Source organism: Cynocephalus volans, chromosome 14, assembly GCF_027409185.1.
Source record: "Cynocephalus volans isolate mCynVol1 chromosome 14, mCynVol1.pri, whole genome shotgun sequence".
Lineage (NCBI taxonomy): Eukaryota > Metazoa > Chordata > Mammalia > Dermoptera > Cynocephalidae > Cynocephalus > Cynocephalus volans.
The window spans coordinates 26,442,662-26,467,820 of record NC_084473.1 but is presented as its reverse complement, the minus strand read 5'-3'; the positions used below and the strand labels follow the sequence as shown (position 1 = coordinate 26,467,820).

Below are 25,159 nucleotides of genomic sequence, written 5' to 3'. Positions count from 1 at the left end.
TAAAATAAAATACTTTTATTGCTTCAGAATGTTTAAATTGGAGAATAGGCACCAGATGGTCAAGATTAGGGTTCTTTGATAAGGCAAGTCATGTGATGATTGGTACCTGTAATTCACCTGGCTGGAATTATGTCATAGGCTGTGTGAGGTGGAGCAGTGGTTCTAACTAGTGTGCACTGGAATCCCCTGGAGGACTTATTAAAACAGATTGCTGGGCTCCACCCCTAGAGTTTCTGATTCAGTGGGTTTTGAGAGGTGTGTTTAACAATTTCCCAGGTGATGCTGATGCTTCTGGTACAAAGACCACATTCTGAGAACCACTAAAAGTTGGAATATAAATTAGGCAGGGATAAAACTTCTTGAGAGAAATGTACTATGTTTTAAGATACTGTAAAGGATCTGTAAAGGCAGGGCAAACCCTTATAATGGCTATTATGTAAAGAATGTGTACCTCCTTCAAATCTATAGCCTTGGAGTAAATCACCAAGGATACTCTGCATTAAATTCAAAGTACAATACAAACATGGCATGACTCTGTACCTGGCTACTAGTATGTGTACATAGGAAACTTCAGTAAACATCAGCTTAATTGAAACAGGTTTGGACATGTGGCTTTAAGCCTCTCTGTTGAACAGGAGAAGTGAACCTGTTTGTGATTTACATAATTTTCTAATTTGAAATCATGACAGGCAGGCTTACAACAAAGTTAAAAACTCTTTACCCAAGTCACCATTGAGACAGGATTCTTACTCATAAGTTTTTTTTGCCCACTTTCTTCAACAAACCTGGTGTCCTATGGTGAGCTACCCAGTGTGAGGTACATTTCATACCAACATTGAATGGTTGCTAAGGAGACTCCACTGCCACTCTGGACAAGCTCAAATTTTCCCTTTCTGCTAACAGAAGGGCAACTCATGGTACAGAGTCAAGGGCAAGATGCGGTGGAAGTAGAGGCTATATATCCAGCCTATAATAGAGATTTGAAGTGGTCACCGGGACAGTAAGTTCTCTATTCTATCCATCGGCAGCAAAAGTACTTGAATTCATATAATAAAACTTGAAGTTGTAGGCCTGAAGGAATATTAGCTTCCTAGAACAGTCAATATTATCTGTCCTTGCATACGTACAGTGGAACAGCCAAGACAGAATCAGGTCCAAGGGTCTTCTATCACTGACTTCATCGGAGTCAGGAGATTTCCCTAGTAAGAAACTCTGCTACTCTGAAGAAAATTGACCTTTATAGTAGCCCCCTATCAGAGGTAAGGATAGTCCTTTCACATGGAGCTCCAAAATTTTGGACTTATAGAAACAAGTGAAGTTTCCTAAAATGTCCTATTGGTTGTTTCTCTTCCAGTATTGTGCCATTGATTCTTGCATAAAATTCTGGAATGCTGGCTCTTCACGGCTTTCCTCTGTAACTGCAAGGAAAAAAGAAGAGTAATTCTTTTTAAACTCTCTCTCATTAGACAAGTGGATTAGAGCTCCTGTCACCCATTCATCAAAAACAGTACTTTATTTTTAAGAAAATAAGTACTCATTTCTCCTGATAAGGAAATGGCTCCCAGAAGCATGCTCTATTTATCACGTTGCCCAAAATGCAATTTTTTTGTAAGTGGGGAGAATACCTCCTTCATAAAGTCGTTGAAATAAGGTCCAACTCCTAGGTCTTTTTAACTGAGAGAAATGAAAACATATGTCCATACAAAGACCTATTTGCAAATGTTTATAGCATCTTTACTCCTAACAGCTAAAATCAACCCAAGTATCAATCCGGAATGGATAAAGAAATTGTGGTACATCCACATAATAGAATATTACTCAGCAATAAAAGAACATTCTATTGATACATGCAACAACATAGATCACAAAAGCATTAAACTGAGCGAAAACAGTCAAGTGCAAAAGGCTAAATACTGTGATTCCATTTATACGACATTCTGGAAATGGCAAGATTATAGGAACAAATCAATCAGTGGTTGAAAGGAACTAGGTGTTCAGAAAAGGGACTGAATAAAAGGGCATGAGGGAACTTTTCAGGGTGACACAAGTGTTCTATACCTTGACTGTAATCGTGTTTGTAAGACTGTATAAATTTGTTAAAACTCATCAAGCTACACGCTTAAATTACATCTTAATAAATCTGATTAAATGAAACAGTTTACATGTTAGCACCAAGCTAAAGAGTAAAGAGAGGTTTGCTCTTGGTCATATCTAAGACTTAAATCCTGGGGCTGTTTCAAGAATTAGATTCTGTTCATAGTCCATAAAACTATGCCAAGTGGAATTTGGGTTTCCAGAGCCATTCTATCCTCACTGTTATAGTCCTTTCTGACAGGTTTAAGTCTTTGCTAAGACTTATTTATGTATTCTTAAAACACTAACTACAACAAACAAAAATCCTGACTCCTCAAACTGAGTTAGGACCTAAAGAAGACAGGACACAAGAGCAATAAAAGGCCTGTAATCAGCTCAATATTAACCATTGAGTAGGAAGGCCAGGAACTCTCAGGACAAGAAACTTTCCTGGTGCTGTATCCTTTACCATCTCTTCTCTCCCCTATTACTGGCTGCATGCTTAAGGTCTTCTCTCAACAATAAGAAACTCCTGAGCAAACGATGCGAGGATTCGCAGCTGCTGTTTTCATGAGCCACCTCTCACCTCTGTGGTCAATGTCATCAGTATCACTCTCTGCTTCCTCATCCTCTTCATCCAAGGTTCCTCGAGTCAGGATCAATTGAGAAGGGTCCAGCACAGGAGATAAGCTATCTACAGTGAAAACACCTATCAGTACATATGCCTACTCAAAAAGGTGATATTTAATCAACAAGTAACTATGATTATAAATTGGCAGGATGAATATAAATGCAGGATCTTAATCTCTTCTAAATGTATTGTTAATACTACTTAACATTTCTACAATACTTTAGTTCACAGAGTGCTTTCATGGGCCCAACAGCCCAAGGAGTCCCATTTTTTAAGCTGAGGAAAATAATTTTCAACAAGCTTGCTTTTAGTAGTAGCATGGTTCATTTTTACTAATTCACAGTTGGAAGAGGCTATGGTTTTTCCTATGAAGGCTAAAGACATCTGAGCAGATCCAGAGTGCTGATGAGTCAGGGTTAAAGTGTGGAGTGCTAAGGAAGTTTCCTGGTGGAAATGTAAGTTCAGAGAGGGCCTGAAGAAAGCACAGCGTGGAATGATATAGAATAGAAGATCCAGGGAATTATTCAAGAACAGGAGGCAGGAGGAAAAAAGGGAAAATCAAATAATAACAGAAGTAAAATTCCTGAGCTGGCTGGTTAGCTCAGTTGGTTAGAACATGGTGTTGATAACACTAAGGTCCAGGGTTCGGTCCCTATACCGGCCAGCCACCAGAAACAAAACAAAACAAAAAACAACAAAGAAGTAAAATTCCCTATTCAGGGAAACTAGTAAGGGCTGAGCTCCAATAATCAGAAGAAAGTCTAATCAAGTAATTACTGGCAAGAGATTCAGCCTGCTGAGGTTAGTTTTATAAGAGCCTAAATCCATGGGAAGACACTACCTCTCCATTCAGGGACCTATGAGGCTTGTGGAAAGTTCAGGTGGGGAATAAGGGTCCAAAGGCAGCAACATCAAGGGGTACAAATCTCAAGGGGCCTGTGGCCCTGAGAAAGAATGACAGAATGTGCTGACAGTAAATGCTTCATTCTGTGCCTAAGAATTATGCAACTATACTAGTAGTGATTTTCCTCAAATCATTTACTGAAACTCCCCCAACCTCCAACAGATTATCTGAGCTGAGCAGATCCTTGCAGCAGGAGATTTAACACTTGTCATTTCACATATTCATGACTGATTCTAAAGGACCAAGACACACAGAAATTTGTGTTGCTGAGGTGTGCAACAAGGATGACACAGGGAAGTTAAACTGGTAAACTAGTTTCCAGCTTTGCTGTTCTCCACTAGACATATAGCAATAGCTTTCATGAACAGAAACTTCACTCCTTTAAGAAAGATGTCCTAGAAAAAAAAAAAATGCTAGTGTTGCTAAAATTATGTCCAATTTATTACTCAAATAACTAAATAAAATGGAGCATATTATCAAAAAAAGTATATCCAATTTGGTTGCAGCATCCCACTGAGCTGCAAAGACATGCCCACTTGTGTTGAGGGCAGTACATCAATGTGTGGGTAGACGGTTGCGGGTGTGTATATTTAGATATATGCACCAACCCTGTAGAGTCAGTGATAAAACTAACTCAAATAATAAAAAAATTCAGTAAAGTAGCAGGATAAAAAGACTAATATACAGAAGTCAAAAGCCTTCATACACAAAAACATAAATCAGGTAGAACATATAATGGTTCAGAAAAATCCCATTTTCAACAGTAACAAAGAATTCAGGGAATAAATTTAACAAAACTATGCAAAACCTACATGAAGAAAACTTTAAAACACTCTCAAAAGATACGAGTAGACATGACAAATAGAAAAACATTCCTTGTTCTTGGATAGGAAGACTCAACATCATAGAGATGTCAGTTCTTCCTAAATTAAATAATGAATATAACATAATCCCAATAAAAATACCAAAAAGCTCTTTTAGAAAGCTAGATAAGTTCATACTAAAGTACATGTAGAAAAAGAAACATGCAAGAATAGCCAGGGAAGTATAACTAAGAAGTATCAGGGGGGACTAGCAGATATTGAAACAGATGATAAAGCCTCTACATACTTAAAACAACATGATACAGGCCCATAAGTAAATAGTCCAGTGAAATAAAATAGAAAGTTCAGAAATAAACCCAAGTACACATGGAACTTTAGTATATTATAGAAATAGCATCTCAAACCACTGAGGCAATGGTAGACTTTTTAATAGTGAGGGTACAACTATTTATGTAAAGATAACAGATTTGTACCTCATACCATACCCAGGAATAAACTCTAAATGTATCAGGGATCTGAACTTAGAAAAGAAAACCATATAAGTACTACAATAAAACCTGGGTGAATTCCTCTTTAACATAGGTGTAGGTAAAGGCTTTCTAAAAAGCCAGACGCAGTAAGAGAGAAGATAAGTAAATCTGACTGCTTCAAAACAAAAAATAAAAACTTTTCCATGGCAAAATAACACCATGAACAAAGTCAAAGAACAACTGAAAAACAGGAAGAATACATGTGCAACATGTATCATAGATATATGAATAATATCCCTACCATGTCAATGGATATTAAAATTAATAGGTGAACATTTGAAAACTTAAAGATTATTTCTATATTCCAAAAGCATCACTCCACAAAATTCTTATTACTAAGTGAAAAATAATAACTTTACAATGAGGAAACCTGGCAGACACCATTTTATGCAAGTAATCAAAGTTAACACCAGTAATGGGACAAATCAACATCATTTGCCTATGTGAAGTGCTGAAAAAACAAAACTTCCATAAAGTTCTGGCAAAAGTTCATCAATTGAATCAAATCATGAGGAAACACCAGGAAAACCCAAACTGAATGACATTCTATAAAATAACTGTCCTATATGCTTAAAAAATGTCAATGTTGGGCTGGCTGGTGAGCTCACTTGATTAGAGCATGGTGCTGATAACACCAAGTCAAGGGTTTGGATCACCCTTACCAGCCAACAAAAAACAAACAAAAAAAAATTGTCAACGTCATGAAATACAAAGAAAGGGCCGAGCCCGTGGCGCACTTGGTAGAGTGCTGCGCTGGGAGCGCGGCGACGCTCCCGCCGCGGGTTCGGATCCTATATAGGACTGACCGGTGCACTCACTGGCTGAGTGCCGGTCACGAAAAAACGCCAAAAAAAAAAAAAAAAAATGAAATACAAAGAAAGACTAAGGAACTGTTCCATACCAAAGGAGACTAAGACACATGAGAATTAAATGCAATGCACATCCCGGATTTTCTCCTGCTCTAACAGGGCAAATGGCTACATACAAATAAGGTCTATATATAAGATAATAGTACTGTGTCAATGTTAATTTCCCGATTTCTTGATAACTGCAATCAGGTTATACAAAATAAAATCTTTTCCTTATTTTCAGGAAACAGACACTGAAGTATTCAAGGTAAAGGAGGAGCATATCTGTAACTTACTCTTAAATGATTCAGGAAAAAGTAATATATATTTACCTAATATATAAAGTCATATATATACCACATACAGAGAGAGAGAGAGAGAAAGGAGAGAGAGAGGGAAAAAGGGAGGGAAGGAGAAAGAAAGGAAGACATAAATATGGTAGAATGTTAACATTTTGGAAATCTGAAGAGTTATGGCAATTCTTTGTATTATTTATGCAACTTTTCTCTAAATCTGAAATTAGGTCAAAATAAACTAACAAAATTGTGGGGCAGGAGGGATTAAAAAGTTTAAAAAAAAAAGTAACAGTGGACATCAAGTATCTTGCCAAAGTAAAGCAAAAACTTCCTGAAGGAAGAACCCAAAGTGGTATAGTTGTATACAATTTTCAGGTGTTTGTCTTTCCAAATCATATAAAATATACACATATGATATATATATTATAAAACCACACTTCCTTTATCCTTTTCTCTTTATCCCTCTCTCATATATAAATATATTCCTGCTGAATGGAAATACGTGTACCCTCTTTTTAGTTCCTAAGACCAAAAGACCCTCAGATACCTTTCGCAGTTCCCGTGTCCAAGGCTACGGAGCCCATATCTTTCTGAAGGCGTTCCAGTTGTTCTTTCTGCTGTTGGCTCTGTGCACTAGCCTGTATATATGGAGAAAATGTCATCATATTCAAAAAGGAGCCTCAAATTAGATCCCAGACTTCTAAGTGGACATGAGGAATTATATAAACACAAGGGTACTTCAACTAGTTTGTGGAAAAAATGGAATTAAAGATACCACAAATCTATCCATGAACTTTTTAAAGTACCCTGTAGTAGAGGCTAAACATTGAGGCAGATAAGGGAAGACTGAAATGAGGACAGAAACACTGAGTTGTGTAGGCTGAGGGTACAGTAGAAGTTTAGACAGGAGGGCTCTGCAGACTGAATTAGAGGATTCAGCAATTGGACAAAAATATCAAAAGAACCCTCAAGCAGACATGGCAGGAAAGCTCAGTGATAAAAGACCCAATGTAGCCTATAGGGGCAGAACATTTTCTCATTTGGGATAACAGCTGTGAACCACCTTTCTATTCTTAAACAAAATTCTACAACTAGCCTTTATTTATTTATTTATTTTTAAAGATGACCGGTAAGGGGATCTTAACCCTTGACTTGGTGTTGTCAGCACCACGCTCTCTCAAGTGAGCTAACTGGCCATCCCTGTATAGGGATCCGAACCCGCTGCCTTGGTGTTATCAGCACCACACTCTCCCAAGTGAGCCACAGGCCAGCCCCTACAACTAGCCTTTAAATTAAACTTGGAGTAGGAGTGGAGGTGGGGCATAAGAAGGGTTTAGTACATATAATGGGAAAAATCTGATTTTTAAAAATTAAAATTCAAAGACAAGAAAAATAAGGGATCTTTCTGCAACCAGACAACATAGCAATATATCAATACAAATTTACAAATTTAAAATAAGTATATAGAAGATACATTGTACTTTTATTAGTTAATTATAACTCAATAAAGCTGGAAAAAATTAAATAAAAGATACACTGATAGACAAACAAAAGCATTTATATCATCAGGATTGAGGCTGTTTTTTTTAATAGCCCTAAAATATATAAACAGCCTTTCTTACCAGTGATTTCTTCAAACGTTCATATTCAGGACGATACTCCCTAGAAAGAGAAACACTTCCTAAATTCCTTTGCTTAAATCTATTCAGCCCACCCCCCCCCATCACTTCTATTTTCCTAAGACTCTGACAATATTAAAAGATCTTACTTCATCACCAAATATTAGATGTTAACAAGTCTCAGTCACTGACAGAGTCGACACCTATGAAATTAAAAGCCAAGGTGTTTGGAACACCAAGGTCAAGGGTTCAGATCCCTGTACCAACCAGTCACCAAAAAACCCCCAAAAAACTAAAATAAAATAAAAGCCAAGGTGCCTGCCCCCACCTTAAAACGAGGAAAGAGACAAAATCCTGACTGCTGAGCTAGGAAGATTAGCACTGGAGAGACCATGACTGAGGAGCTCATCATTCACTTGAAATAAACATTTGAGATGAGTAAAAGAAGATAGGTCTGTTGAGCTCAGGAAGTCCAATATATAACTGTGTGGTTTACATGAGCAACATCAATGAAAGGATACAGACAAGAGTCTATCCTGAGGCTTTGATAACACAAAAAAATCCTCTCTGATGAATCAAAATCAAAATCAAAATAATGTGTCTGAAAATCACAATGTGGTTGTTAGGATTGTGCAAAATATGAAGCCAAAGGAGCATGCTTGTCAAGCCACTGGCTTAAGGAAAGTGTACAGGTGCTCTGACTCCACTTCCCTTTAGGTTAATGGAATTCCTATACAAAGAATGACAATAGTTACAACAACCATGTATTATGAAATGTTCTTATTATATGTCAGCAATTGTGCTAAGTGCTTTACACATATTTTCTCAAATAATCCTCACAACAACCTTATGCCGAATCCAGCCTGCTGCCTGTTCTTAGGAATAATGTTTTATTGGAACATAGCCATACCATTGTTTACAAATTGTCTATGGATGCCTTTATCCTAAAATGGCAGAGATGAGTAGTTGCAACAGAAATTATATGACCCACAAAGCCTAAAATATTTACTATTTGCTCCTTACAGAAAAAGTCTGATGACCCCTGCTCTTAATCATTCAATACAATAAAGATTTTGTATTTCTATTTTTTAAAAAAATTAATGGGGACTTGTAATCCCTAAGTGTGGTCAGATCCAGTACACATATGCAGGGCAAATATAATACATACATGATGAAAACCTAAATGCTTTGCTTGGCAAAACTGCTGTCATATCAGAGAGTTTACTAAGAATGTCATCAATAGAATTGTCCTTTATTCTCACCTTTCATATTCTTCTGCAGCACTGGTGACTTGAAGAAAGAGTTCATCTAAGCCAGTACCCAGAACAGCAGAGACACCCACCACCTGCCAAAAAGCATCAGAAATGCCACTGAGGAATCTACTGTATATGTTAAATGGTGTACATTATTTGTTGAAATGTCATAAAATCTTCATAAAAGAGGTTTAGATACTTTGAGAAGTCCTGGGCAAAAAGTCGAGCTAAAAACAAAACAGCACACCTAGTCAAAAGTCATGGAAATAAGTCTATGGAAAATAAAAAATTGAAAAAGAAAGGTATAATAAAGACCAAACAAGTGGCAGGACTTATTATTATCTATACCCTTACAAACCAAACCAAACCACTTTCTGTTCTCTTGATGCCTTTGCTTGGACAATTAATGTACTCCTTGCAACCCACACCTGATTTTGCTTACATAAATCCTACCATTCCTTCATAGCATACCTCTAATGCTACACCATCCAAAATCCCTCATTTTGATCTGCCTCTCACAAACATCAGGCCCAACTTTCAACCCTTCTTAAGGTACTTACCACAATATATCATGTGTTTGAATTCTTTGTATAGCCTTCTTTCCTAACTATACCATACACTCTCTGAAGGTTGGGTCCCTATCTTATAAAGGGTCTTCAATATGTTCATGGAATAATTCATATTATCTTTTAATTCAATTTTTCCATAAACTTTTTGAACTACCCTCAGTATTTAATAAGCCCCACAGTATTTAATAAGCAATGTTTTTCAGAAGGTAATGAACTTCCTTCTAAGCTAGGTTCCAAGTCAGATCTATGGGTTAGGAGGTTATCTGAAAAGTTAACCTTATCAGGGTGAGCAGGAGAGAGTTTACCCTGAGTGAGCTGTAAAACTCATCTAACACCAGGCTCATTGAACGAGTCAGGTTACTGACGTAGGTAGTCTCTTGATTCAAGGCATCTTGGAAAGCCTCAAAATCCTGCATCCATTCCACTGCAAAGCTGTGATCAATGATGTCAGTCTGTTCCAGAGAGAAGGCAACTATCAGCAACCAGAGATGAGGTTACATACTAAACAAGGGCAAAAACAGTTTTTTAAATTATGTGGTGACAGCAAAGAGCATATCATCTATATTTTCTTTCCCCCATTTCCTTCTCCATTGCAACAAAGCACAAACAGCCAAGATTGCTGTGTACTATATATAATTAAATGAAGATGTGTGTTCTCATGGTTGAGGTAGATCCTTCACCATCCACTGCCAAATAACCAGAGCCACAGTGGACGAGCACATTTCAGGCTCTGAAGTCAAGCAGTCTCTTGCATCCCAGCCATCAACCAACAACAGGGAAGTTTGTATTTTTTTTTTTTAATTGCTACGTCCAATAGACTAGTTTTTCCCTACCCTACTTACAAAGTACTGATTCTGAGGGATAACCTGTACACTATGGTTGAGGGGTTACTCTAGCCTAAAATAACTTTGGATGAGAGTCCGTGATAAATATTCATTCAATTGGATTGAATCCATTTCCTAGAAGTGCCTATGATTTTTCTTCAGTAAAGCCTGAATCTGCTCTCCAGCATCTGAAATAATCCTTCTCACGCTCCCAAACCTAACCACAAAGTTCTAATGAAAAAGAAATGCTGACTCACATCAGGAAGGAACCACTTACTTTATTCATGACCACAATGAAAGGCAGCTTGGTTTTGTACAAGATGCTGAAAATCAAACATTGAGACATTATTAGTAAAAGCACTTAAATGCTTGCTTGCTGGGTGTCAGTCTGTTGGTATTAAGTAAAGAGAAGGAAAAGAGGTTCAGACTCTAAAATATAGTTATCCACTTTTACATGGCACTCACATATTCTCCTTTCCCAAGAGGAAAATGACCACCACCCTACCAAGCAAATGACACACAACACATTCACTCTTGTTTAGAGTAATAATTCTTTGATATTGATCCTATTTTTTGTTTAGTTTTTTCTTTCAGGGGAGGAAATGGACATTTATCAAATACCTATTATAGTTCAGGCACTTTGCTAAGCAGTTTTATAAGCATTAACACTTTAATCCCTAAAAATGCCAGGTAAAAAAATTTTTTAAAAAAGACATTTTACAAATTGAAAAAAATTTTTTTCACTTTTTTTTTTAGTGGCTTGCCAGTATAAGGATCAAACCCTGAACCTTGGTGTTATCAGCACCATAATATAACCAACTGAGCTAACTGGCCAGCCCTACAAATTGAAAAATTTTTAATGTTTTTTTTCCAGCTTTATTGAAGTAGAATTGACAAAGATTGTATATATTTAATGTGTACAGTGTGATGTTTTGATATATATACATTGTGAAATGATTACCATAATCAGGCTAATCAAATAAGTATCAGTTAAACAATTAACATGAAAATGAAATAATGCTGTCAAATCATCAGATTTCTATTTGGATCAGGAATTTTTGCATCTAACAGAAGGGATATGCCCTAGTCATATTAGTGGAGACAAATATTGGTGATGGGTTTTGTGTAACCCCAAATTAAATTCTCTCAGCTTTAATAATGGTCTGCCTTGTTCCTCAGTCTTAATGCATTAACATAGTCTAGTGAGGCATGTCCTTCCTCTCCTAATGGCACCACATTTGGGGCATACCTGTGTATTTTAGAATTATAGATAAATCTTTTTATTCATAGTATTTCTTCATGTTACAATTTCACTACCTATCATAACACATAAAAGCAGCATTTAGACCAGAGGGCTCTATTCTATTTAGACTTGGATGTCATTCAAGTGGAAGCAACTACCAGAAGGTTCATATTCATACACCACCTGTTTCTGTAACAAGCAAGGGAAGAAGATAAGAAGATGCTGAGAGAGAATGCCAATAGCACATGTGCCTCTTTTCTCCTCTGACCTTCCCCCAACTCAACTGAGTAGCAAACCTGAATGAACACAAATGTAGGGGTAAGCAACCAGGACTCAAAAGCAAAAAGGAAGAAGAGAAGAAACGGAGGCCTCATACCTTGATGGAACACCGTGCCCACCAATAATCACTTACCTGCAGGCATAGAGCATATTGGACATGAAGGTCACAGGGTTGGTACTTCGTGATGTGTCCATTACATACATGACAACTGTTGGAAATGAGGATGCCTAAAGCCACAAAATAATCAAAGCTTGGTCAGAGGGCTTGTGACCTGTCCCCAAACTCTTATCCTACCTTCCTTAGCAGCAAGGAAAAACCACTTCAGGCAATGTGCAGAGCTTCTGCAACTCCCTCCCATATAAAGTCCCAAGCAATAAAAAAGATGCTAATCTAGTCAACCTCTCTAGCTACTCTCAGTAACAAGTCCTAGGATACTCACCAGGGCCTCAGTGATGATTGTGCCAGAAGCTGACCAGGTGAATACTTCAATCTGTCCGGGTGTGTCAATCAAGACATATCTGTATCAAGAAAAACCATTAAAGAAGCATTACACTTATGCAATGTGGAAAGATATTCCATCACATAAAACAGTAAACATCTGGTTATCCAAGAATGGAATAACCTCTGCACACTGCTAAGTCTAACTCCCTCCCACTGCCCTTAAACTGTATATCATATTCTCCCAGACTCTGTTCAATGTCCAATATTCATGCTAATGGGCAGGAGCAGCCGACCATAAATGGCTGCAAATGATCACAGGGGAAACTGTGATAGTTATAGAAGCACATTGCTTAAAAATGAGAGATAAGCAAAACCAGAATGCAAATCTCTTGGAAAACTACCTGATTGCTTAGGACTGGGGATATAGGAGAAGAAGGAATGAAGAGATAAGGGGGTACCAGCTAAAGAACATGAGGTGTCTTCTTTAGGTGATGAAAATGTTCCAAAATTGATTGTGGTAATGGTTGTACAATTCTGTGAATATACTAAAAGTCACTGAATTGTACACTTTACATGGGTGAATTGTACGGTATGTGAAATATCTCAATAAAGGTGTTTTTAAAAACAGGCAAAGAATTTTAGCAGACATTTTTCCAAACATATATATCACTTCACATCCACCAGGATAGCTATAATCAAAAACAAGGACAATGTGAAATATCTCAATAAAGGTGTTTTTAAAAACAGGCAAAGAATTTTAGCAGACATTTTTCCAAACATATATATCACTTCACATCCACCAGGATAGCTATAATCAAAAACAAGGACAATAAGTGTCAGTGAGGTTGTGTATAAATCATATTGCAGTTGGGATATAAAACGGGGTAGCCACTAGGAGCCTGGAAGAAGGGGAAATAAGGAGTGACTGCTAATGAATAAGGAGTTTCTTTTTGGGATGATGAAAATATTCTGAAATTAGACAGTGGTGATCAATGCACAACTTTGTGAACATACTAAAACATTAAATTATACACTTTAAAAGAGTGAACTCTATGATATCGCAATAAAGCTGTTATTTAAGGAAAAAAAAACTATCTCTAGTATAATCTCATTTCTGTAAAAATACCTCTACCCGTCTATCCTTCTATCTATGTATATATGCTTAGAAACATATGGAATGCTAGTCACTGAACAATGATATTACTAGCGGGAATCATGGTAATATATTCATCTTTTAAATATTATGCATGGTTTGAATTATTTATAATGAGCACATATCCTTCTTTACAAAACAAATTATCTTTCTTTTTTTAAAAAAGTAAACCTATAAAAAATTTAACAAGTTAATTGTAGGTAATGATAATAAGAACAAATATTTTTATATTCTGAAATTTTTTTAATTAAAAAACTCTTTTCTCTGAATCATGTAAGTTATATTCATTTACACAAGGATTAAAAAGGTATTTCAGGCGCTTTAATGCCAACAAGCATGGTTTCCCAAGGGAAGGCAGATAGACAACTAAATTTGGACAAATTCTTGAAATACCTCCTAAGAAGCCATGTAAATTTGGGGAAAAATAATGGGAGGTGGGATAATATTAAATTTAGCTCTATACTATATATAGCATCTTAATGATCTTCTTGCCCAATTTTTTTCACTTCAAATGGTTTCATCTTAACCTACAACCCTTTAGAGTCTGATATCCTGGATCCTCCAAAAAGCCTAGAAATGTGTCAACTACAGAGTAATAAAGAGGTGTTAAATTGAAATCACTTACTTAGACATGTTCTGGGCCTTCTCGATAAATTTCATTACCTAAAAGAAAAAGACACTGAAGGAAGTGCTTTTTACAAGGGTATAGGGAAAATACAGCCAAAAAGTCAAGTTAAGAAACAAGGGGAACAGAGTCAAACAGGATATCTGTGGTTATGCACCTGGGCCCCGGCCCGAGGCAAAGGGCGGATAGTTCCCAGAAATAGACAAGTCAGTTAAAGTTTCAAGAGTGCCCCTCAGCTGTTTCAAGGACTCCCACTTGACCGAAGTTCACCCCTGGCTTGATTTAAACTAACCAATTACCTTGCTTCTCGCTTCTGTACCCGCGCTTTTTGCTATAAAAAGGACCCAGGAGCTCTACTCGGCGCGCCAGTCTTTCGAAAGACTGAGTCGCCCGGGTACCTGTGTGTTCAATAAACCTCTTGTTTTTGCATCCGAAGCCGTGGTTTCGCTGTTCCTTGGGAGGGTCTCCCTGAACTGACTGACTACCCACTGCGGGAGTCTTTCATTTGGGGGCTCGTCCGGGATCGGAGACCCCCACCCAGGGACCACCGACCCACCAACGGGAGGTAAGCTGGCCAGCAGTCGTTCTGTGTCTCGTTTCTGTGTCTCGTCTCTGTGTCTGACTCAGTGATTTCGACTGTCTTTTCTGAGCGCGCGCATTTTGGTTTCAGTTTGTTCCGGGTTAGTCGCTCTGGGAGCGAAGTGCGGGTAGCGAACAGACGTGTTCGGGGGCTCGCCACCCGGCAATCCTGGGAGACGTCCCAGGATCAGGGGAGGACCAGGGACGCCTGGTGGACCCCTTGGCAGAGGATTATTGTGTTTTGGTCTCACCGCGTCTCGGGAGGCGCGCTCTGCCATCGGACTCTTTCTTCTATTTCTACGGCACTCGGTCTCGTCGCCGTTTCTGGTTTCTTTTTGTCTTAGTTGTGATAGGTCTTTGCGTCGTCGTTCCCCTATTGGAAATTTTCGAGATGGGGCAAAGTGCCCTTACGCCCCTCTCCCTTACTCTAGATCATTGGAAAGATGTCAAAGCCAGGGCTCACAATCTGTCCATGGAGATCAAAAAAGGAAAATGGCAGACTTTCTGTTCGTCTGAGTGGCCCACATTCGGCGTAGGTTGGCCGCCAGAGGGAACCTTTGATCTTACTGTCATTTTTGCAGTTAAAAAGATTGTTTTTCAGGAGACCGGAGGACACCCGGACCAGGTTGCCTGTGTCGTGGTATGGCAAGACCTCGCCCAGAATCCCCCTCCCTGGGTGCCACCCTCCAGCAAAGTCGCTGTTGTTTCGGGATCAGAAAATACTCAAAGGCCACCTACAAGGAAGCCTTCCGCCCCTCCCCAACCCCCCGTCCTCCCGACACCAGATGACCTATTTTCTCTCTCTGAAACCCCACCTTACCCGGCGGCTCCGCTGCCCCCTCTGGCCCCTCAGGGAAACAGATCGGCACCAGGCCGAGCGCCCGGTGATCCTAGCCCTGAGGGACCGGCTGCGGGGACTAGGAGCCGCCAACCTCGCAGTCCGAGAGACGGCTCCGGTCCTGACTCCACCGTAGCTTTGCCCCTCCGAGCCATAGGGCCCCCAGCTGAGCCTAATGGCTTGGTCCCTCTACAGTATTGGCCTTTTTCCTCAGCAGATCTTTACAATTGGAAGTCTAACCACCCGTCTTTTTCTGAAAAACCAGCAGGACTCACGGGACTTCTTGAGTCCCTTATGTTCTCTCACCAGCCCACTTGGGACGATTGCCAACAGCTACTCCAGATCCTCTTCACCACTGAAGAGCGAGAAAGGATTCTTCTGGAGGCCCGCAAGAACGTTCTCGGGGACAACGGGGCCCCTACACAACTCGAGAACCTCATTAATGAGGCCTTCCCCCTCAATCGACCTCAATGGGATTACAACACGGCCGAAGGTAGGGAGCGTCTTCTGGTCTACCGCCGGACTCTAGTGGCAGGTCTCAAAGGGGCAGCCCGGCGCCCCACCAATTTGGCTAAGGTAAGAGAGGTCTTGCAGGGACCGGTAGAACCCCCCTCGGTTTTCTTGGAACGCCTGATGGAGGCATATAGGAGATACACTCCGTTTGACCCCTCTTCTGAGGGACAGCAGGCGGCAGTTGCCATGGCCTTTATCGGCCAGTCAGCCCCAGATATCAAGAAAAAGTTACAAAGACTAGAGGGGCTCCAAGACTTTTCCTTACAAGACTTAGTAAAGGAGGCAGAAAAGGTGTACCACAAGAGAGAAACAGAAGAAGAAAGACAGGAAAGAGAAAAAAAAGAGACAGAAGAGAGAGAGAGACGGCGTGATAAACGCCAAGAAAAAAAAAATTTAACTAGGATTTTGGCCACAGTAGTAAGTGATAAAGGGTTTACAGATAAGCAGAAAGGGACCCTGAGCAACCGGGCAAGACCGACACCTAGGGACAAAAGGCCTCCTCTCGACAGGGACCAGTGCGCCTACTGCAAAGAGAAAGGCCACTGGGCAAGGGAATGCCCCCGAAAAAAGAAAAACGACAAAAAAGCTAGGGTTCTATCCCTAGACGACTAGGGGAGTCAAGGTTCGGACCCCCTCCCCGAACCTAGGGTAACATTGACAGTGGAGGGGACCCCCATCGAGTTTCTGGTCGATACCGGGGCTGAACATTCGGTACTGACCCAACCCATGGGGAAGGTAGGGTCCAGGCGGACAGTCGTAGTAGGAGCGACCGGCAGCAAAGTCTACCCCTGGACCACACAGAGACTTTTAAGGGTCGGACATAAGCAAGTGACCCATTCCTTTTTGGTCATACCTGAGTGCCCTACTCCTCTGTTGGGCCGGGACATCCTGACCAAACTAAAAGCTCAAATCCAGTTTTCTACAGAGGGCCCACAAGTAACATGGGGAGATCACTCTACCATGTGCCTGGTCCTAAACCTAGAAGAAGAATACCGGCTGTATGAAAAGCCGGCCTCTCCCTCCATCGACCCATCCTGGCTCCAACTTTTTCCCACCGTATGGGCAGAAAAGACAGGTATGGGACTGGCCAATAACGTCCCACCAGTAGTAGTAGAGCTGAAATCGGGTGCCTCACCGGTGGCCGTCCGACAGTATCCAATGACTAAAGAAGCCCGGGAAGGCATCAGACCCCACATCCAAAGGTTCTTAGACCTAGGGGTCTTAGTGCCCTGCCAATCGCCCTGGAACACCCCTCTGCTACCAGTAAAAAAGCCAGGGACCAATGACTATCGGCCAGTCCAAGACTTGAGAGAAATTAACAAAAGGGTGCAAGACATTCATCCCACGGTCCCAAATCCATACAGCCTCCTGAGTTCCCTTCCGCCTAGTCACACTTGGTACTCAGTCCTGGATCTCAAGGATGCCTTTTTTTGCCTCAGACTACACCCCAACAGCCAGCCACTGTTCGCGTTCGAGTGGAGAGACCCAGAAAAAGGTAACACAGGTCAGCTGACCTGGACACGGCTGCCACAGGGGTTCAAGAACTCACCCACTCTCTTCGACGAGGCCCTCCACCGGGATTTAACTCCTTTTAGGGCTCTCAACCCCCAGGTCATATTACTCCAATATGTGGACGACCTCCTAGTGGCAGCTCCCACATATGAAGGCTGCAAAAGAGGGACACAGAAGCTCTTGCAGGAACTGAGTAAGTTGGGGTACCGGGTATCAGCTAAAAAGGCCCAGTTATGCCAGAAGGAGGTCACCTATTTGGGGTACCTGCTCAAAGAGGGAAAAAGATGGCTGACCGCGGCCCGGAAAGCTACAGTTATGAAGATCCCCACTCCCACAACCCCCAGGCAGGTCCGCGAATTTCTGGGCACTGCCGGATTCTGCAGGCTCTGGATTCCTGGGTTTGCTTCCCTGGCTGCACCCTTGTACCCTCTGACAAGGGAAAACATTCCTTTTACCTGGACTGAAAAGCATCAAAAGGCTTTCGACCACATAAAAGAAGCCTTGCTGTCTGCCCCCGCTTTGGCTCTCCCAGACCTCACCAAACCGTTTACTCTATACGTAGATGAAAGAGCCGGTGTGGCCCGAGGAGTGCTTACTCAGACCCTAGGACCATGGCGACGGCCAGTAGCTTATCTATCAAAAAAACTGGATCCAGTGGCCAGTGGGTGGCCAACCTGCCTAAAAGCGGTTGCTGCAGTGGCACTCCTCCTCAAAGACGCTGATAAGTTAACCTTGGGGCAAAATGTGACTGTGATTGCTTCCCACAGCCTCGAAAGTATCGTGCGGCAGCCCCCCAATCGGTGGATGACCAATGCCAGGATGACTCATTACCAGAGTTTGCTGCTAAACGAAAGGATATCTTTCGCGCCCCCTGCTGTCCTGAACCCAGCTACCCTACTACCAGTCGAGTCAGAATCCACCCCAGTACACCAATGCTCAGAAATCCTTGCTGAAGAAGCTGGGACTCGACGGGACCTGAAGGACCAGCCATTGCCCGGAGTGCCTGCCTGGTATACAGACGGTAGCAGCTTCATTGTGGAAGGTAAGCGGAGAGCAGGGGCCGCCATCGTAGATGGCAAACGGACGGTATGGGCAAGCAGCCTGCCAGAAGGGACATCAGCCCAGAAGGCCGAGCTAATCGCCTTGACGCAGGCATTACGCCTAGCCGAAGGAAAAAACATCAACATCTACACGGACAGCAGGTATGCTTTTGCCACTGCTCACATTCATGGGGCAATATATAAACAGAGGGGACTGCTCACTTCGGCTGGAAAAGACATTAAAAACAAAGAAGAAATTCTGGCTCTGCTAGAGGCCATTCACCTCCCTAAGCAGGTCGCCATTATCCACTGCCCGGGCCACCAGAGAGGAAATAACCCTGTGGCGGCCGGGAACCGGAGGGCCGACGAGGCTGCAAAACAAGCCGCCCTGTCGGTCAGGGTGCTAGCAGAAACTATAAAGCTTCAAGAGCCAATCGAGCCTGCTCAAGCTAGGACCAAGCCAAGAGAGCTCACTCCTGACCAGGGAAAAGAATTCATTCAGCGGTTACATCAGCTAACACACTTAGGACCAGAAAAGCTCCTTCAACTAACGAGCCGCACCAGCCTCTCCATCCCGAATCTCCGGTCCACCGTTCAAGAAGTCGCCAATCGGTGTCCGGCTTGTGCCATGACTAATGCGACTACCACCTACCGAGAGACCGGAAAAAGACAACGGGGAGATCGACCCGGCGTATACTGGGAAGTAGACTTTACAGAGGTAAAGCCTGGCCGGTATGGGAACAGGTATCTGCTAGTATTTGTAGATACTTTCTCTGGATGGGTAGAAGCTTTTCCTACCAAAACGGAAACGGCCCTGACTGTATGTAAAAAGATACTAGAAGAAATCCTGCCCCGTTTCGGGATCCCCAAGGTGATCGGGTCAGATAATGGCCCAGCCTTTGTTGCTCAGGTAAGCCAGGGACTGGCCACACAACTGGGGATAAATTGGAAGTTACATTGTGCGTATAGGCCCCAGAGCTCAGGTCAAGTAGAGAGAATGAATAGAACCATCAAAGAGACCTTAACTAAATTGGCCTTAGAGACCGGTGGAAAAGACTGGGTGGCCCTCCTTCCCTTAGCGCTGTTCAGAGCCAGGAATACCCCTGGCCAGCTTGGTCTGACCCCTTATGAAATCCTCCACGGGGGACCCCCCCCCATACTTGAGTTGGGAGGAACACTGGGTCCCGATGATAACTTTCTTCCTGTCTTATTTACTCACTTAAAGGCTTTAGAAGTTGTAAAAACCCAGATCTGGGACCAGATCAAGGAGGTATACGAGCCAGGTGCCGTGGCCATCCCTCATCCGTTCCAGGTCGGAGACCAAGTGCTTGTTAGGCGCCATCGGACCGGCAGCCTTGAGCCTCGGTGGAAAGGCCCGTACCTGGTGCTACTGACCACACCAACAGCGGTAAAAGTAGACGGCATTGCAGCCTGGGTACATGCTTCTCACCTCAAGCCTGCGCCACCCTCCGTACCAGATGAATCCTGGGAGCTGGAGAGGACTGATAATCCTCTTAAGTTGCGCATTCGGCGGCGGCGGAGCAAGCCTACCAAGTAATAACCCTAACCAGCCCAACACCCTCACCTGGCAGGTACTGTCCCAAACTGGAAAGGTTGTCTGGTTCAAGACAGAAGTCCACCCCCTTTGGACTTGGTGGCCCTCCCTTACCCCTGATATATGTGCCCTGGCGGCGGGTCTCGAGGCTTGGGATATTCCAGAAATTGATGCACCGGCCTCTAAAAGAGTCAGGCCTCCTGACTCAAACTATGAAAATGCTTATAACCAGATCAAATAACTCCCCTTGGTTGACCACCCTACTGTCAACCATCGCCGGGCCCCTATTACTCCTCCTTCTGTTGTTCACCCTTGGGCCCTACGTCATCAATAGACTAGTCCAATTCATCAATGATAGGGTAAGTGCAGTTAAGATTCTGGTCCTTAGGCAAAAATACCAAACCTTAAATGGCGAAGATAACTTTTAATTCCGCTCTAAGATTAGAGCGATCCACAAGAGAAATGGGGGAATGAAGGAAGTGCTTTTTACAAGGGTATAGGGAAAATACAGCCAAAAAGTCAAGTTAAGAAACAAGGGGAACAGAGTCAAACAGGATATCTGTGGTTATGCACCTGGGCCCCGGCCCGAGGCAAAGGGCGGATAGTTCCCAGAAATAGACAAGTCAGTTAAAGTTTCAAGAGTGCCCCTCAGCTGTTTCAAGGACTCCCACTTGACCGAAGTTCACCCCTGGCTTGATTTAAACTAACCAATTACCTTGCTTCTCGCTTCTGTACCCGCGCTTTTTGCTATAAAAAGGACCCAGGAGCTCTACTCGGCGCGCCAGTCTTTCGAAAGACTGAGTCGCCCGGGTACCTGTGTGTTCAATAAACCTCTTGTTTTTGCATCCGAAGCCGTGGTTTCGCTGTTCCTTGGGAGGGTCTCCCTGAACTGACTGACTACCCACTGCGGGAGTCTTTCAACACCAATTCTAACAGGACCCAATTTCAACACAAAAATCACAGGGCCCACTCCAGGGTGGCATGCCTGATAGGCACCATCACCTACTGAATGTCTTCTATGTTCTCAGTCTTAGGACACCAATGAATAAACTCACTGAACTGAAGAAGCACATCAGCAGCACTGCAACTACATCCTGGGGCACAATGCAAGCACCTGAGAAGCTGAAGACTTAACCTGTCACTGTCAAGTCATATCTCTTGGTACTCTGGTAAAATGTTAATGGCCTGTCTCATGGAGTGACATCAGAGCAAAAAACTAATGATTATAAAACACTTATGGAAGTAGGTGACAGAGAAAACTTAAAGGAAGACAAAAATTATCATAAGTAAAAAGCCCTATTATCTTTCCATTGTACGCCTGCTAGCCCATCCCACTCCCTTTGTCCCCCATCCCATTCTCAGGGTTAACACCACAAGCCAATAATAGGTCAAGAAAAGAACCTCGGTCTCTTGGATTTTTGTTTATTGGCTGTTGCAAATATTAAATGTGAAATGTCTCACAACACCGATCATCTTCTCATAGTTTACTTCTCTGTCTATAAAAATGCCTACCTATATTCTATATTTATGTTCAAGTTTGCTGCTCTTCTTTTCCAATGTGATCAAGCTAAGGCACTTAAAGGTCATAGGTTTTTACTGAGCCATGTCTACAAATACAAAGACAGACATACCTAGGGCTGGCCTGTTAGTTCAGTTGGTTAGAGTGCAGTGCTATAACACCAAGGTCAAGGGTTCAGATCCCCTACTGGCCAGCCGCCAAAAAAACAACAGACATACCTGATCAAATCTGGTAGCAAAGAGATTGAGTGAGGTCACTATGCCACCATTGGGCCCAAGTCCATATCTAGACACTAAGTTGAGGACTCAAATTGCTTATAGATTAGAGTATAAAGTTCATGTCTAGAATATCACTCACATAAACAGCATTGTGACATTAGTGTTCCATTAATGGATATAGGCCACCTAATCCTCGACTACACAGAACCTTAACTTCCCAGGGAAACATTCACTATCGAGGTTTATTATTTTAAGGATGGCTGAGCAAATTGAAGAAAGCAAAGGAACCAAAATGTTATAGATAGATGCATCAGGCAGTGAATCTGCAGGCGTTAGTCAGTAAGATCATCTAAATAATACTCCTTACTCTTATCCTCACTAATCAAGCAATCTGCTGATTATAACTAGAATTCCTACTTAGACTTACTTACAGGGAGAGTACACATTCCACATAGGAATGTATTAGGAATTAATCCCACTAAACGTACTCATTTCTGAGTTTCCTGGTGTGAAGAGGTAGTAACCAATAGGTGTATCTTCCAAGTCGACACTGTCTTGGGGGACCCAGGCGACTGCTAGCTAGCCTCTCACTCACTCTGCTCTCTCATTACAATAGCCTGCAGTCTGAAGAGATGGTGAGGAAACTAAAATCACAAGCTGAAACAGTATTTCTGATCACCTACAATACCTCTTCCACAGACATCTTCCATCCTCCCAATATTTACTTTAAAGCAATTGATGCTTTTGCTTGTATATTTCACAAGGCAAAAACACTCTTTCAAAGCCATAAAGTACACAGACAGCATCTAGCCAGGAATGAGTCAACACCAAAGCAGGTGTGGAAAAGGATACTGTTTCATGACTTCTTTATACTTCACAGTGTCACGAATATCTGAGGGAAGAAGAAAAGGAATTAACCAGAATTTAATACATATGAAACAATATAGTTTGAGACTCTCCACCTATAATATCCTAAGCCAACAGGCCTCTCAAGTCTTCTCTGTTTCCTATGAGGAAAAAAATAAGTTTTTCTCTTGATATATGAGTTAATTTTCACATCCATTTTCTAAGCTTTTAAGCTAAGATTATTGAATTGTAACAGGAAAAGAAGCAAGACCATTAGGAGAAAGAATAGAAGGGCAAAAGGTGCCCTGAAAGCACTTTCCCTACAAGCAAGAGAAGCCCTTTTAGGGCTTCTCTCGTCAGCATTCTTTTCTACCAATTTTTCCACCTTCACACTGGTTTCCTTCCTTTCAAAGGATAACTGCCAAGTAACCCATGAAGAATGTTAGAACAGGAGCTCTTAAGTTATGGTAGAGATGGTCTAAGACAAGGTGAAAAGTTTTAGATAACCTGAGTATCAGTGGCCATATGCATAGAAAAAGGGAACTAAAAATCATGAAAAAAAGCTTATTTCTTATTAATTGCCTACTGGTGACAAAGACAATGCAGACATGATTTTAAAAAAGGAATCAATCTGTCCAGTAATATCTACTTAAACCTATCTACTCATCTATAGACTTCCCCCGTCAACTATCAAATTCCATCCTTTAAGTGAGACTATGGGAAATTTTTTCCCAAACTCTTCCCAAAATTATCTCTGCTTCTTAATACAAGGTCTTCCTTTTATTAGTATGTTTGGGGTACAAGAAGCTTAAGAGGATTAAGAGACAAGGGAGAGGATTAGCACACAATGATGGCCTGGAAATCAGGAAGCCTAGATCCTATCAAGAATTATGACACTGGATCACACTCATTCTAATGTATTTTACAGTCACAAACTCCTCTTAAAAAACTCCTTCGATGAAAATTGGGAACCTCTCCTCAGAACAATGCACATATGCATATATACACACATTTTCCCATGTAACTTTTGGAGTGGAGAAGGTCTCTACATATCAGTGAGTGAATTACAGCACAAGAACACTTATACTGACTGAACCTTAAGGAAAAAACCAAATGAAAACGGTTTGGGTATCAGAGTCTGCTGAAGGGTTTATGGCCTAGAAGTGAGAGTATTGGCTTTCTGTCACTTCACTTTCCCAAATGACAATAGCCAGCCACTCTAGGGGCATAAAGAGGGGAGAGATAAAGGTGAACGGGAAGGAAATAAAGAAATTGAGGAAAGGAAAAGGAATAAACTGAGAGAGAATGTGAATAAGGAAGAAGCCTGTTTAGGGACTCAAGCAAATCCAAGGGGTTTTTCCTCAGAATAAAGTACATAGTTTAGAAAAAATGAAAACTGAAGTCACTGAAGACTGGCAGGCTGGAGGCTTTTCCCTTCTCTTTGAAGCACTTCACATAGGTTACAGTACGTTTTACTCACCAATGTTGGCAGGAAAGGGGACTTCATGCACAGCTGGGTCCAGGTTGATCACATAAGGTGGGGAGCCTTTGCTATGCAGGTGTCCCGTAAGCCTCTGCAGAGATGTGGGGAGAGGGTTGGAGGGAGACGAAGAGGTGACGAGAGAACTTCCATTCCTTTATAGACTAAGCCTCAAGTCGTTTGCACTTAGATTTCCTTCTACCTGCAATATCTACCCCATGTCCACCTCCAACATTCAACTGTCAGTTCAAGTGCTACCTTTCTTTATCACCCATCTAACAGAATCTCTCCCACTCTGTCACGTATTTACTTGTTTTGTATGTACGTGTGTGGGTTTTTTCTACCTCCTCCGCTAAAACATTTGCTTCATGAGAGAACCTCGTCTACATCATTTTCGGTGTATCCCCAGTGCCTGGAACGTGGCAGACGCGCAAGAAATAATCCTCTGGCAAATCTTCACGGAAAACCTGTGTGCTGGCACCGTATTCATCTCTAGAGCTACTCCTAAGTCCCTGCCTTCAAAAAGCTGGCACTTTTATCAGCAAGACCATTCCAGTACAACGTGGTAAGCTGCATCAAGTATGCACTGACGGCGGCAGAAGAAAGCCTTAATTAACCCAGGCTAGGGTCCGAGAAGGCTTCTCCGAGGAAGGAACCGGTGTAGATGTTCCCGAAAGCCACGCGCCGGCACCCTCCACCTCCCCAAAGGAGACCTCCCGCCCAGCACCGACAACCTCTCGTGAGCCCCTACTGCGCCCGTGCCCGTGCGTCACCTGCACAAAGGTAGTTTTCCCGGATCCCGCCATTCCCAGCACCAGGAGACACACTGGGGGCCGAGGACCCCCAGAAGCCTGCGGCTCCGCGGCAGCTGCGGGCGCCGCCATCTTTCTTCTGGCTCCGCCCCCTCCCCCGCGTGTGTCTCGAGAGACTTCCACGGCGTTCGGGG

General features: G+C 42.1%; 2 protein-coding genes across 2 annotated transcripts; one reads left to right on the top strand and one right to left on the bottom strand.

Moving 5' to 3' along the window:
• On the bottom strand, positions 1 to 25,109 carry GPN1 (GPN-loop GTPase 1). The gene is made up of 14 exons (XM_063078365.1): positions 24,987 to 25,109; positions 24,214 to 24,307; positions 22,740 to 22,779; positions 21,888 to 21,954; positions 14,114 to 14,151; positions 12,334 to 12,412; positions 12,027 to 12,121; positions 10,649 to 10,694; positions 9,853 to 9,999; positions 8,988 to 9,070; positions 7,729 to 7,768; positions 6,654 to 6,744; positions 2,660 to 2,767; positions 1 to 1,418 (listed from the first exon to the last, which is right to left on the bottom strand). Exons 1-14 carry the CDS (start codon positions 25,095 to 25,097, stop codon positions 1,333 to 1,335), a joined length of 1,125 nt encoding a protein of 374 aa, XP_062934435.1. The 5' UTR covers positions 25,098 to 25,109; the 3' UTR covers positions 1 to 1,332.
• Positions 17,528 to 19,841, top strand: LOC134362993 (uncharacterized). The gene is made up of 2 exons (XM_063078477.1): positions 17,528 to 19,339; positions 19,821 to 19,841. Exons 1-2 carry the CDS (start codon positions 17,871 to 17,873, stop codon positions 19,825 to 19,827), a joined length of 1,476 nt encoding a protein of 491 aa, XP_062934547.1. The 5' UTR covers positions 17,528 to 17,870; the 3' UTR covers positions 19,828 to 19,841.
• Positions 25,110 to 25,159: the final 50 nt, after the last annotated feature.